Source organism: Mastigoproctus giganteus, chromosome 13 (assembly GCF_048544385.1).
Source record: "Mastigoproctus giganteus isolate SK-2022 chromosome 13, ASM4854438v1, whole genome shotgun sequence".
NCBI classification, from domain to species: domain Eukaryota; kingdom Metazoa; phylum Arthropoda; class Arachnida; order Uropygi; family Thelyphonidae; genus Mastigoproctus; species Mastigoproctus giganteus.
This window is the reverse complement of record NC_143587.1, coordinates 38,817,885-38,833,166: the sequence shown is the minus strand read 5'-3', so window position 1 is coordinate 38,833,166 and position 15,282 is coordinate 38,817,885. Positions and strand designations below refer to the sequence as shown.

General features: G+C 37.6%; 1 protein-coding gene across 1 annotated transcript in view; it reads right to left on the bottom strand.

Moving 5' to 3' along the window:
* The window catches only part of LOC150075981 (uncharacterized), a 701,253-nt gene that overhangs the window by 346,031 nt on the left and 339,940 nt on the right, over positions 1–15,282 (bottom strand). The window contains 2 exon segments of the mRNA XM_090387465.1: positions 4,429–4,481; positions 9,500–10,087. Of these exon segments, the coding sequence (XP_090243591.1) occupies positions 4,429–4,481; positions 9,500–10,087 (641 nt within the window).

Genomic DNA, 15,282 nt, shown 5'->3' with positions numbered 1-15,282 from the left:
CATATCTCCAGATCATGTTAAATGATTTATCTATGTCAAGGAAATATTTTTTACTAGATATTCATTACAAAAGAAAGTACTGTAAATATTTGCTTAGGCTGTTACTATGAGGTCTGGAGCTAATCTGGATAACTGAGACTGGTTTAGAAGAAAAGTAGACTTACAGATGCTGATTCAGAACTGCCTGCGAAAATATCTAAAAAAAAAAGGCATGCAGCACAGGGTGAATGTCTGTGTGACAAGGAGTTTGCAAGTTATGAATCATTAATTAATCTGACTATTCTCTTTTGGATAGAACTATTCTCTTTTGGATAGAATCTAGCAGTTAAAAGAGAAATTTTTGGGGCAAAATCTCAGATGAAACAACATTCCACAGTACAGCAAATTTCTGATTCTAACAGAATCAGCAGATGTTTAAAAGAAAAGCAACACAGAGAGAAAATAAGAAAGCCTAGTTTTTTTCAAGACAAACAAAGCTATCTTCATCATAAGTTTACACAAAGAAAAGTTAGAAATCACAGTTATCCTCAGTAAAACTATGGGATATTTTCAAAAACCCAGAGTATTACTGAAGATAAACATGGAAGTAGCACTCTTTTTTTCTTTTTTATTTTATAATACAGGACTAGGTTTCAGAAGGACTGAAGTTAATTGTCTTCAGTCCTATCCCTACTGGGTGAATATTCTAGTTATAGCTGTTTATTCTAGTTATAGCTGGGTGAATATTCTAGTTATAGAAGTTATAGCTGTTTATGCATAGCAGAGTTTGTTGAACTAGAATGTGGAATGTTTTGTGCTACCATCAGGCAAAACTATGGACAGGATTATCACCTTTTTAGGAATTGGCTGGATGGTGCAAATTTATATGTAGAAGGAAAAACACCAATAGCATAAGAGTGAATGATGATTAAGTGTTAGCCAGTAAAATAATTTAATTACAAATAGATACTGAATATCTTTGATTACAAATAGATACTGTAGCTTTCGAGACAAATCGTGCCTCTTTTTCAACAGAAAAACTGAAACTTAATTATTCTAATGGACACAGTTATGCATGCAGTGAGGTGTGAGAAGGCACGAGGTAGGTCATTCAATCATTAAACTGGTGTTCATTGTTGCTGCACAGAATATACTGAAAAAGATACTGAATATCTTTGTAATCAAAGATATTCAGCATCTATTTGTAATTAAATTATTTTACAGACTAACACTTAATCATCATTTACCATGGATCCCAGTACAACAGGCCCATTTGTCCTCAGCATAAGAGTGTGCAAAAAGGCAACAAAATAATGGGAGTTAGCTCTGGAGCACACGTTTTAAGAATAAGTGGAGAAATGCCATCAGGACCTGAACCCTTCTTGGTATCAAGGTTGTCCCCCCCCCCAACAATTCTTCTAATATCTTTCTGTCAAAAGACCAAGGGAGGCATTGAACGGAATTTTCGACTATGTATGTGTGATGTGAAAATTTACTATGATCATCAATGCAAGAGTCAGAGAAAAAGTAAGATACTAATAAGTCAGCTTTATCTTTAGATACAGATGCAACAGAACAATCAGGATGTACAAAGGGTACTAGGAAAGTTTTGCAATACAGCTTTGTTTATTTAATTTTTTCAAAGTAATTTCCTCTACATTCAATACACCTCTCCATCCTCCGAAACCAATCTTTAAACCAGTTCTGCCAAGTTTCACTAGGGAGTAAAGCACACTCGTTGTCCCAAGCCCGTAGAAGGTCCTCATCACTGGAAAACCGCCTCCCTTTTAGCTTCATTTTCACATGCGGGAACAGTGCAAAGTCGCAGAGAGCAAGGTCTGGACTGTAGGGAGGGTGCTCGAGAAGTTTCAGTCCTGTCGTGTTAAAATATTCGGTGCAGGCTTTGGCGTGGTGAGCTGGAGCATTATCGTGATGGAGGTACCAGGTGTCCATTCTTGACTTTGGCCGCAGGTTCTTCATAGATCCAATGACTTTAGGCAGGCATTGTTCAGTATACCACTTAGCTGTGACTGTCTTCTGCGTGTCCAAAACGACACATTCCACAATTCCACTCGATTTGAAAAATACAGCTATCATTTTCTTCTTTACAGATCGGGATTTTCTGACAATTACGGGTGTGTCGTCAACATCAAAGACCCAAACTTTGTTTTGAGCCTTGGTCGGCAGATCGTAATAGTACAGCCAAGTCTCGTCACCTGTCACGATGTTGTTCACATACCGAGATTGTCCCTTATCAAACTTTTTTAACATCTCCCGGCACCAAGTCACACGTCATGTCGTGTCATCTGCTCTTCAGTCAGTTGATGCAGCACCCAGAGAGAACAAAGTTTCTTCACGTGCAAATGATCTTGCAGAATCGAACGAATTGCTGGTGCATTTAGGCCCAAAGTATCCTCTATCTGTTGGTAGGTCACTCGCCTGTTTTCGTCAAGCATTTTCCTCACAGCAGTAATGTTTTCCTCCGTAACTGACGTTCGTGGCCTTCCCGGCCTCTCAGAATCCTCCAGAGTGAAATTTCCCCTTTGGAATTCTCTATACCACCTGAATATCGTTGTACGATGTGGACAATCATCATCTAGTGCAAGAGTCATTTCTTCTAAGCACTGGTCTATGGTTAAACCACGCACGAAATTATACCGCAAAACTGTCCTTATCTCATTTCGTGACCACGATGCCATCGCAAGCACTTTACACTCTCACTACTAATGAATAACTGAGCCCATCGACTTGGCGCGGTGGCTACTATGCACGTATGAACATGTCTCAACATGCAGCAACAAGCAGCTTCCTGTGATTCATTGTTGCATCATATTGCAAAACTTTCCTAGTACCCTTTGTAATAGAACAATCAGGATGTAACAGAAGTGGAAGTATGGATATATAGAGGTTGCAGCTAACAGTTTGGCATGAGAAGGCTCAACTACTTTTTGACAAGAAGTATCTAAGTAACTGACTCTTACCTTTTAAAAATCAAATTTGTATTTATTAATAACTTGTTTAGAATAGTTGTTTGTTGCAGTACAGGAAGAAGATGAAGCCATTTTCTTCCTGCAAGCCACTTGTGATTTCCTATCTTCTTATCCTGAATAGCCTTAATGTTTTTTTTTGGAAAACAGTGGTTTAAATAAAGGAAGAGAATTTAGGGTGGAATGAAAAATAAAGGATTTCATCTCTACAAGAATAATTTCACTGGGATGATATGAACAAATATTAGGAACAAAAGATTTAAAACAGTAATCTAATCAAGGAAATGAGGAACAGAAATCATACAGATCATTCCATTTTGCTCTCTTGTCTAAATAGCACAAAGCTGAGGATGCTCATGGGACAAAGGCTCCACTGGAAAAGAAATCATCACCAAGTTGTGACAACCCTTCAAAGTACATAGTTAAAGTTAGACAACAACTAACTTTAACTGTGAATTTTGAAGGTTATTGGTGAAGAAAAGATCAAAAGTGTTAGGTGTGTGTGTGTGGTTAAAGTTGTCTTACAAGTGACTAAGTTGAGTAATGGCAAAAACCTCAACATTTCTGACAGCTAGCTTCATACAACTAGAAAAACTGAGGCCAGCTGGAGTTGTGAACATTAAAATCACCAAGAAAATTACTTCACTGTAGAAGGTCTTGAGGCCCATTATCATGAGAGAGCAGTGGCACACACATTTGAGTTGAGTGTAATTCAATCCCACATGACTACTAAATATGGTTAATGATTTGTATTCATTGGGAAAATAATCACTTGTCAGAAGGTTCTTGGCAAGGAATATCAAAATGGACATATTCACAAGTACCACCTTTAAAGCAGAAGGAATCACAGAACAAATAATTAGGATAAATAAGATGAACAATGTTTAGGGAGATTGGTAATTTAGATTTTGTCAGAAAAAGTGATACTTCATAAGTTGTAGATAGAAGTGAGATTAGAATTGAAACCATATATATTTGTGAAATAAATTAGGGAATTTTTGGGAAGTTCACATTGTTTCAGAGATGAGTGTGTTCCATTAGCTTGACTGTTCAATGATACATCAATATAGATGAGGTAAAAGTTGAAAGGGGAGACGTATGAATTCATAAAATTTTTAGATAGGGTATACACACAAGAATATGCCTGTTTGCCATAATATGATCTCGTCATAGCATCTACATAATCAGCACAATGAAAACGATAAAATGAAATAAAATTTAGAACATAAATAAATACAAAATGTTCAAGTTTGCATAAGCTTTTGACACATTTCCAAAATTTTGCTAGTTGCTCCAATCTTGTCCACTACTGTAAATACAAGTTATGTATTTCCAATTTTGTAAAGTTTTCTTCACGTAATCATTCTTTCTCTGTGGTTAACACATTTATTAAGGAATCACTAACAAAATAATACTGGTATAAATAAAAGGGAAAAAATAAATTGTTGATAGCAGTTCTCACCTCCTTTTGGTGGGGTTATTTCACCTACTGATGCATTAGCCATTGTCCGTAATCTACAAAATAAATCAAACAAAATTTAAACAAAAGTGGCCAGGGTGTATGTATGTGAGGGAAATTTCAATGCGATATATAAAGGCATCGCTAATCATCTTCAGAATATTAATAAATAATAACTATATACTGTAATAATAAATATATACCTTCCACATCATATTATTTATTAAAAAGTAGGAGTTAAATAAGTAAATGAACAGAAAATAATATCTACTTAGAAGACAAAAAGATCATACTGATGCTACAACTGATTAAATTTAATAAGTAGTACTATGAATGTAATATCAATAATAAATTGTGTATAATGTTTACAATTATATGGCATTAGGGACAAATTACCACTATGACTAAAGGGACAGTTGAGAAGGAGAAGACAAAGAGTGGTTTCAATGGCCACTGTTAGCATTAGTAGAGGTATACGATGCAAGAAAGCAAGCTTGTGCAGCATCAGGCAAAAAAAAAAAAAAAAAAAAAAAAGCTCCGATTTCACCCTTCCGTTCATTTCAAATACCTGTCCAGCTCAGCCTTAAATTTATTTAGGCTATCAACTTCCACAACAAAAGATGGCAGTCTATTCCACCAATCAACTACCAGCTGGCTAAAGGCAAACTTCTGCACATCTATCCTACAACTGTCTTTCCTCCATTTGAATTTATGCCATCTCAGGCGATTATTCTGAGCAAGAGGAAGAATCCCATCAGCATTGAGCATGCTCAAACCATTCAAGGCTTTATACAACTCAATCAGATAACCTTGCAGGTGCCTAGTCTCCAAGCACTGTAATCTGCAAAACTTTAGCCTTTCCTCGTAAGATCAACCCTTTGTTCCATTCACTAATCTTGTTGCCCTTCTCTGTACTCGTTCCAACAGCTCTACATCCTTCTTAAAATGAGGCCTCCAGACCTGTATACAGTACTCAAGGTGTGGCCAGACCATTGCCTTATACAAGAGGATAATCACCACCTTATCCCTGCTAGAAAAATTCCTGTATATCATTGACAAGACAACATGAACTACTCTTGCAGACCATCTGCACTGCTCAAAAAACTTCATATCTGCCTACACAATTACCCAAAGGTCCTTTTCATTCTCTACCATTGTCAGTGTAGTACAACAGAGTTGATACATTATTCTGGGGTTACTGATTCACTACTTTACATTTATCAATGTTAAACTTCTTTGGCCAACTCTCAGCCCATCTGCTCAACTTTTCTACATCCTGGTGCAGCAGCGTACTGTCATTAGTGTCATTAACAACCCTGCCAACCTCCGTATCGTCTGCAAACTTGGACATTAAGCTTGATATACCATCATCAATATCATTCATAAACAACAATGAACCCATCACTGAACCCGGATGGACTCCACTAATAACATTAGTCTACGAAGAGCAGTGTCCATTGATTACCACTCTCTGTCTTCTCCCACTCAACCACCCCTTTATCCATAGCAGCAATTTGCCTCCAATGCTGACTGCTCCAATTTGTGCATCAGTCTTCCATGTGCAACAGTATCAAAAGCCTTTCCAAGATCCAAATATATGATATCAAAATTATTTTTTGCATCCAGTTCCTTTGTGACCACATCACAGTATCCAATCAAATTGGTCAGACAAGACTTCCCCTTAACAAAACCATGCTGTGTCTGAGCTATAACTGAAGCCTTTTCTAGATGATCCTGCAGTGCTTCTTTAACCAGTGCCTCCATTAATTTCACTGGAAAAGAAGTTAAACTAACAGGTCTGTAATTACTTGTGTGGCCCTTGGATCCTCTTTTGTGAATTGGGGTCACATTTGCACATCTCCAGTCCATGGGTACCTCCCCTGAGTCCAAGGAAGCTCTCATCATTATGGCTAACGGTTTGTTTACTTCCTTTGCTGCCTCCTTTAATATAACTGAATAGATCCCAACCACCACAGGTGCCTTTCTTATGTTTATCTTCAACAATTTCTCCTCCACTTTCTCTCAGTTATTACAAAATCATCTAGCTCACTGGCAGAGTTTAGTTCACATCTGGCATTCCCCTCCCTGAATAACTCCTCATGTGTGAATGTAGAGGCAAAATACTCATTTAGTTTGTTAGCCACCTGAGCAGGATCATGAACAGTTGAACCATCGATATCCAGTGGACCAATCTGATTCATCCCCTTCCTTCTACAGTTTACATAGGTAAAGAACTTTTTGCTGTTTTTCTTTGCATCCTTTGCCAAAGATTTCTCATAATCTGCCTTTGCCTGCCTAACATCCTTTGTGACTTGGTTTCAGACCAGCTTATATCTATCATAGGCTTCCATGTCACCCATTAATTTATATGTATCCTATGCATTTTTCTTCTCTGCCACATGTCTCATTAGTTCATCTGACATCTATTTATGCCTAAACTTGAACAATATTTCTTAGTTGGTATGTAAAGCCTAGTAGCTTCCAAGATAAGTTCTTTGAATGCTTCCCATTTTGAATTTGATGTTGGTAACATCATCAGTTGGTCCCACTGTATAGAATTTAAATACTATCTCAGACCATCATAGTCACCTTTACGAAAGCAAAAACCCTTCCCTTTACCCCTGATGGTAGTTACCTCTTTGAGTAAATCCCACTTCAGCACACTGTGATCAATGCCACCTAGTGGTTCCTTTATCTGCAGATTCTTAATGCATGAAGAATCACTACTGATAATCAGATCAAGAGTATGACCCCCCTCTAGTTGCCTCCCTAACATGCTGATGTAGAAAACAATCATCGAATAAATCCACAAAAGCCTTGCTAATGTATTAGTGACCAACCCACAAATTCCAGTCAATATCCGGGAAATTAAAGTCCATCATTATAAGACTCTCTGGTTTACTGGCCCACTATTTCCCTGTACAGTTTTTATTATACTCATCAGAGTCATTAGGCCTATAACACACTACTACTTTCAATTTTGATTTCCCAGTGCTTATGTCACACCAAACTGACTCGACACTGCTCTGTCCAGCGATGTCGACTGCCTGTACATCCTTGGATTTTATGTGTTTCTTAACTAATAGCATAACCCCTCCTCCCTTCCTATCCTTCCTGTACACATTGTACTCCCCGAATTCCAGTTCTGCATTCCTTATATCTGTGTGACACCATGTCTCTGACATCCTAACAATATCTGCCTTTGATGTTTTGACCAACACCTCAAATTCATCAAATTTATTTACCAAACTCCTAGCATTGGTGTACAGGCAAGTATACATGCACCTGTTCCTATTGTTAGCTACCCTAACACAACCCATACGTTTACTTGTACCGCAATGACTCCCAGAAATCTCTGAAATCCCCTGCATCTTGTTTTCTAGGCTGCTGCTCATTCCAATAGAAGCAGTGCAAGAATTAACAGTGGCTACTGTTAATCTATTAATCCGTGTATCCCCCCCCCCAATCTAGCAGTTTTCCAACCCACCTGTTCTTCATGGACTAACATTATTAGTGGAGTACCCCAGAGTTTAAGGCTAAACCCATTGTTTCCTTCAATATTTATTGATGACACTGATGATGCTATATCAGGCTTAATGTCTAAGCTTGCAGATGATACAAAGGTTGGCAGGGTGGTTAATGACAGTAATCAAGGTAAGCTACTGCAACAAGATCTAGAAAAATTAGGTTGATGGGCTGAGAAACAATAGTTGAAGTTTAACATTGACAAATGCAAGATACTGCATAATAGTAACAGTAATCCCAGATCAAAATACCAACTGTGTGGTACTACACTCAGCATAGTGGAAAATGAAAAAGATCTGAGAGTAACTGCTGTCAGATATGAAGTTCTCTGGGCAGTGCAGACAGGCTACCAGAGCAACTCATGGAATTTTTCAATGATATACAGGAACTTTACTATCAGGGATAAAGAAGGTGATTATCCCTATGGTTAGGCAACGTCTTGAGTACTGTATATAGGTTGGAGGCCTCATTTTAGGAAGGATGTAGCACCCTTTTGTTCCCTTCATCGATCTTCAACAAGATCGATGAAGGGAACAAAAGGGTGCTATTACCAAGAAAAGCTTCAGTTCTGTAAACTGAAGCATCTGGAGACTAAGCACTTGCAAGGTATCTGTATGAGGTGTTTAAGGTCTTGAATGGATTGAGTAAGCTTAATGTTGATGGCATTCTTCCTCTTACTGAGACTACATACATGAGGGAGCATCAATTCAAATTGGGAAGGATGGCTGTAGGGCAGATGTGCTGATGTTTGCCTTCAGCCAGCGGGTGGTTGATTGTTGGAACAAACTTCTGCCTGTTGCTATGGAAATGAATAGTTTGAATAAATTCAAGGAAGAACTAAAATTCTTGGATGGGATGGATGGGTGGGGGGTTTTTTTTTTTTTTTTTTTGGCTGATGCTCTATAAGCTGGTTTTGTTGCATCATTTGTCACTAATAATATTAATATTAATTATTCTTACTAATATTTCAACGATGATTGCAACTCACTCTCAGCCACTGAGAATATTCAAAATAACATTCTTTTCCTAACGTAAAAAATATCATTTAGAAATCAATTAGATGCCCACATAAGTCTTTACATATCCTATTTTTAGTAATTCTAATTTCTTAACTGTTTTTTTTTGGTTTTTTTTTTAAATAAAAATATTTTTTTTTATTTAAAAAACTACATCAAGGTTGTTGTCAGTAATTTGCTCCATGTCACCTGTTTTCATGTGGTCGCAGTTCGTTACCACTGGCCTACAGTTTACTGAACTGTTGGCCAGTGGTAACAGTTTACTGAACAAAAACTAGGTTCATAAATCTACTAAAATAATTCAGCCTTTGTCATAATAATGCTATTATTTTCTACTGTTTACTTCCATACACTGATCTAATATTCATATTAACTTTTGTTACTATTGTTTTTATTCTACTAAATCAAAACACTAAAGAACATTAGACACTAACAAATCTGAATATAGAACAGATTTTTCATCTTTATCAGTGTTTCATAAAATGCAATTCAATACAGAATAGGAAAAAAATTAAATTAAAATTACTATTTACCTTGAAGCTCTTGTGGATCTGACTCTGCTGCTAAGAGCACCATTTCCATCATCTGGTGAAGAAACTTCCCTGCTAATATAACGTTTTCTTGAAGGCGAAGACTGATTCAAACTACTTATTAATTTTGGTGATGTTAAACAACTTCCTGTATATTCTTCTGCTTCTTTTCTATCTCCTTTATATTCAGGTGATTGAAAGTACCTTTTTTGGGAATCGTATTTTGGTGAGTACTGATCATCAGCAAACTTGGCCTTTGCTACCTGGTGAGAATATTGTAACTCCTGACCATTTTCTCCCAACCTTTGTGCAACTCTTGATGCTATCTGTTGGCGTCTTTCCTCCTTATATTTTGCAATCCTCTCACTCCTTGAACTATCAGAACCAGACTCGGTTTGTAACTTATTGGGTAATGGCTGAAAAGAACCCAACCTTGCTTTAGATTTCAGAAATCCATCTCTTTCTCGTATATACAGTGTACCCCGAGTACCAAGTTCTCCACTACCATTACCAAGAAGCTTTGAAGGATAGCGTGCACTCTCGGTCATTGCAGAATGACCAGAGGAAACCTCTTCTGCTGGCAAGGTTGAGCTAAAAAATAAAAATAATATATTACTGTTAATATTAGTCTAAAGCACTGTAAAGTTTTTAAAGTATAATTAAGTGAAATATGAACAAAACATATACTTTTCTTTAAATTGTATCATTGCTGATAGTACTACAAGGTAGCTTTCAACAAAAGTAAAGCTGCTTTTCTGATTTACTGTTATTTTCTAACAGTAAATCAGAAAAGCAGCTTATGATTTTTTAATGAAAATTCCAAACACAAAAGGTATTATAACCTATAGTACTTAATACCATGTTTGGGTTGAAGGTTGATAAGATGAAAGAAGATACTTGACATTAGACTTGAATTTACACTATCTTTTACACTATATATTTACACCATTATACACTATCTTTCTGAAGGTACACTTCAAAAAGATAGTGTATATGGGTGACGGCAGAGTATTTTGAAAGGTGTTGCAATAAAAAAAAAAAAATCTACAGTAGAATTTCAATTATCCGAACTGCCAATTATCCAAACCACCACCACAGTCTCAAAAAAACAATTACAGTATCTACTTTTAGTGCACTTGGTTGTTATGCTAAAATACTACTCATGCTGCTTGATGCATTCTTTCCAATTATTTATTTGAAGATATATGCAGTATAGCATAGAAATAGTCTTAATTTGTCATTACAGGAGTTAAAAATCAAATGCTGGCTTTAACTACTGCGTGGACCCGGGATAGTCTCCCATGACCTTGTTGCATCATTGTCTGCTGCACCATTGCCTGTTGTGAGCATGGGAGAATGGTAGTGGGGACGGTTAGCTTTCACACAGTCTGCTGCGAGCCACTGCAGTGTGTTATTTCAGGCATTTTGTTTCTAATCACTCAATGTTCAAGTTTTTGTTCGTGGCTATTTCAAAGTGAAATACTGTGTCGTTTTGCTTTTTAATTTTAATACTGCTGCCTCTTTGTGTTAATAATGGTGTCTACAGACAAAAGAAACCACAATGTGTTGTCAATAGAAGACAAGATAACAATTATTAATAGACTGGAAAAGAGCAAAACTGGCATATCTCTTGCTAAGGTTTTTAACGTTGGTAAAGCAACCATATCTGACATAAAGAGCAGGAAAAAAATTAAATTTTAAAGTTTACTTCAAAGTTTGACAATGAACATGGCTCTAAAAAAAGGAAAACTATGCTTTTTTTTTTATGAAAAAAAAGCTAGTGATGAGAAATTAGAAGAGGCTGTTTATTTATGGTTTCTACAAAAGAAGTCAAGGCGAAGCTATTTCTGGACCTCTGTTGTGCAAAAAAGAATTACAATTGAATCAAAATTTTAAAAGCCCATCTGAATTTAAAGCCTGTACAGGATGGCTGAAAATTTTCAAATTTCGCCACAGTATAAGGGGGCTTGAAACTAAGAAAAAGCTTTATCAGGTGATGTCCTGGAAGCAGAAGCATTTAAAGAGTCTTTTCTGAAAATCGCGGAGGAAGAATGTTTTCCAAGGATGACTCCTTGTTTCAAAGCTAACAAATAACGTGAGAGAGAGAGAGAGATAACAAGAGTGGGAACACCAAAAGTCCAAATACATGTTACATGTACTGGTCTTCACTATCACAATGACAAATCGTGAAATGTTGGGGGCTAAACACTGAGAACGAAAAACTTATTTTACACTACATAACAATATAAATTCATGAAGACACGAATGTCCAGCTATTTCACAGCTTAATGATATGCTTTTAAAAGTACTTTTGAATATAAATAAATAAAAATCAATATGCAAAAAGACCATCATATTCATTATAATATGAAGACAGCTGACAATACAAGAGCTTTTTAGAAATGTCTGAGTGTTCCTCATACAAAATTTATGAACTGGCCTGCAGTTCACCCCATAACAAACAAACAAACAAAAAACCATATGAATTTGTACACTGACAACAGCCATCATTGTAGCAACAAAATCCTAAGCCAATGAATTAAAACACACTCACTACAGCATATGAAAGTATATACAGGGTGATTCACTACCAGTGCGACAAACTTTTCGGACCCTACAATGCTATGTGATTCCAATTCGTCTTTGTGCCCCCCTACAGGGGGCACAAAGTATTCAAACGTTGAACTTGCCGACATGCACCTCGTGTATGGAGCTGCGGACTGTAACGGGCACGCCGCTCTGCGCTTGTACCAGGAACATTTCCCGCACAGGCGTGCTCCTCATCATACAATTTTCACCCGTGTGCACATAAGGTTACGTGAGACTGGTTGTTTCACGAGAGGTACCATGAATCGAGAGCGAACGACGAGGACGCCAAACAATGAGGAGAATGTCCTACGTCTTGCAGAAGGCAATCTGAGTAGGAGTACTCGAGCGATAGGCCAACAATTGGGTATTTCCCAATCCACTGTATGGAGGATACTGTCAACAAACCAAATGAGTTCATACCATCTGCAATACGTCCAATCATTGGAGCCTGCAGATTATCCACTCCAGAGGACTTTTGCTACTTGGTTTCTTCAACAGAAATGGTTTGCGAATGCTGACTTCCAGCGGGATCGCTGTTCACGCGACTTCCTGTTCAACGTCCTCTACTGCATGACGAAGGCATTTCGGACACTGCTATGTGATTCCGATTCGTCTTTGTGTCCCCTACACCTCCTGCAAGTTTGTCGCATTGGCAGTGAATCACCCAGTGTATATATATATATATATATATATATATATATATATATATATATATATATTTTTTTTATGTAAACCCCAAACATGAGAGGTATTGGAACCTATAGTACTTAGTACCATGCTTGGGTTAGAGGTTGAGAAGACGAAAGAAGATATTTGTTGACATTAGACTTGAACATCTGTAGACTGCAATTTTCAGGAAATACATACGAAGGAAGGTTGTTCAATAAAGCGGCAGTTGAATGAATAAACAAGGAAGATGAAAAGTTGGACAGTCAATGGATGTTGACTGGTGGCAGCATGTATTCAGACTGTTTTGAAAGAGAGAGCGGGAATTATAGAAGCCAATTCAGAAGAACAGTGCTCATGGAAGTATCTGTACAAGAGGCATGCAGCAGAAACAGTACGTCTATGAGAAAGCAAGTGGAGAGACTCTGTTAGAGATGAATCATTAATTAACCTAACTGCCTTCTTCGGAACGGAATCAAGAAGCCTGAGAGACATTCTGGGGACACCATCCCAGATGTGGGAACAATATTCCATGGTAGGGCGGATTTGCGATTTGTAAAGAGTGAACAGCTGTTTGGAAGAAAAGTAAAGGCGAGAGCGAAAGAGAAAACCAAGTTTTTTAGATGCAGAGGAAGCAATATTTGCAATGTGCTTGTGCCAAGAGAGATTAGAAGTCAGGGTAATCCCCAAAAGAGATATATCATTTTGCCTAAAAATTGGAGTGTCACCAAAGGTAAGCATTGGAGCAGAAGAATCCTTTTTGGAAGATATAAGACAAGACTGAGTTTTAGAAGAATTGAAATCAACTAAGTAGTAGTGGCATGTGATGCAAGAAAGCAAGTGTATGAGCTTATGCAGCATCAGCCAAAAAAAAAAACACACCATTCCCTCCAAATGCCTCTCCAGTTCATCCTTAAATTTATTTAACCTATCAAGTTCCACAACAACTGATGGAAGTTTGTTCCAGCAATTACCCACCCGCTAGTTAAAGAACAATTTTCCCACATCTATTCTACATCTGTCTTTTCTTAATTTGAATTTATGCCCCCTTAGGTTCGTATTCTGAACAAGTGGGAGGAACCCATTAGAATAGCTTGCTCAACCCATTCAAGGCCTTATACACCTCAATCAGACCACCGTGCAGGTGTCTAGTCTCCAGCCACTGCAATTTGCAGAACTTAAGCCTCTCTTGGTAAGAGGATCCCTTCATTCCCCTCACCAATCTTGTTGCCCTTCTCTGTACACGCTCAAGCAAATCTACATCCTTCCTAAAATGAGGCCTCCAGACCTGTAAGCAGGACTCAAGGCATGGCCTGACCATTGCCTTATACAGAGGAACAATCACCTCCCTTTTCTCTGCTAGCAAAATTCCTATACATCATTGACAAAACCCCATGACCTTCCCTGGCAGCCTGTCTGCATTGCTCAGAAAACTTCATATCTGACTGCACAATTACTCCCAGATCTTTTTCATTTTCTACCACCTTAAGTTTAGTACCACAGAGTTAGTACATTTCTCTGGGGTTACTTCTACCCATATGCAGATATGCAGTACTTTGTATTTGTCAATGTTAAACTTCAGTTGCCACTTCTTAGCCCATCTGCCCAAATTTTCTAGATCCCGTTGCAGTAGCACACTGCCATTACTGTCATTAACAACCCTGCCAACCTTTTGTATCATCTACAAATTTCGACACCAAGCCTGATATACTTCATCATCAATATCATTGATAAATATACAAAACAACAGTGGACCCAACACCGAAACCTGATGTTATTAGTGGAGTCCCACATGGACTAATTTTATTAGTGGAGTCCTGTGGGACTCCACTAATAACATTAGTCCACGAAGAGCAGCACCCATTGATTACTACCCTCTGTCTTCTCCCACTCAACCATCCTTTTATCCATTGTAACAACTTACCCTTAATACCATTGTGCTCCAATTTGTACAATAGTCTTCCATGCGCAAGTGTCAAACGCTTTCCTGAAATCCAAATATATGATATCAAAATTATTTTTTGCATCCAGTTCCTTTGTAACATCATAATATCCTATTAAATTTGTCAGACAAGACTTTCCCTTTACAAACACATACTGTGTCTGAATTATTGCTGCAGTCTTGTCTAGATGATCCTGCAATGCATCTTTAACCAGTGACTCCATTATTTTACCCGGAACAGAAGCTAAACTAACTGGACTGTAATTACTCGTGTCACCGTTGTCTTTGCCCCACTAGAAAATTACCTGGAGATCGGCATTTAAGGAATTGGTTGCAAATTTTTGAGAAGTTGAAGCTGATTAAGCAGGACAAGGTTTCTCAAAATGGAAAGTGGAATGCAATGTGCTATCATCGGCAAAACTATAGTTAGGATTTCCAGTCAATGGAAGAAGGTAATTAATATACAAGAGAAAAAGAGTGGGGGAAAGAACTGAATCTTGGGGGGCACCAGCATTAGTGGAGAAGTTAGAAGACAGAGCAATCTACCATCATCCTCAGTGAGCGATCAGAGAGAAAACTGCATAACCAA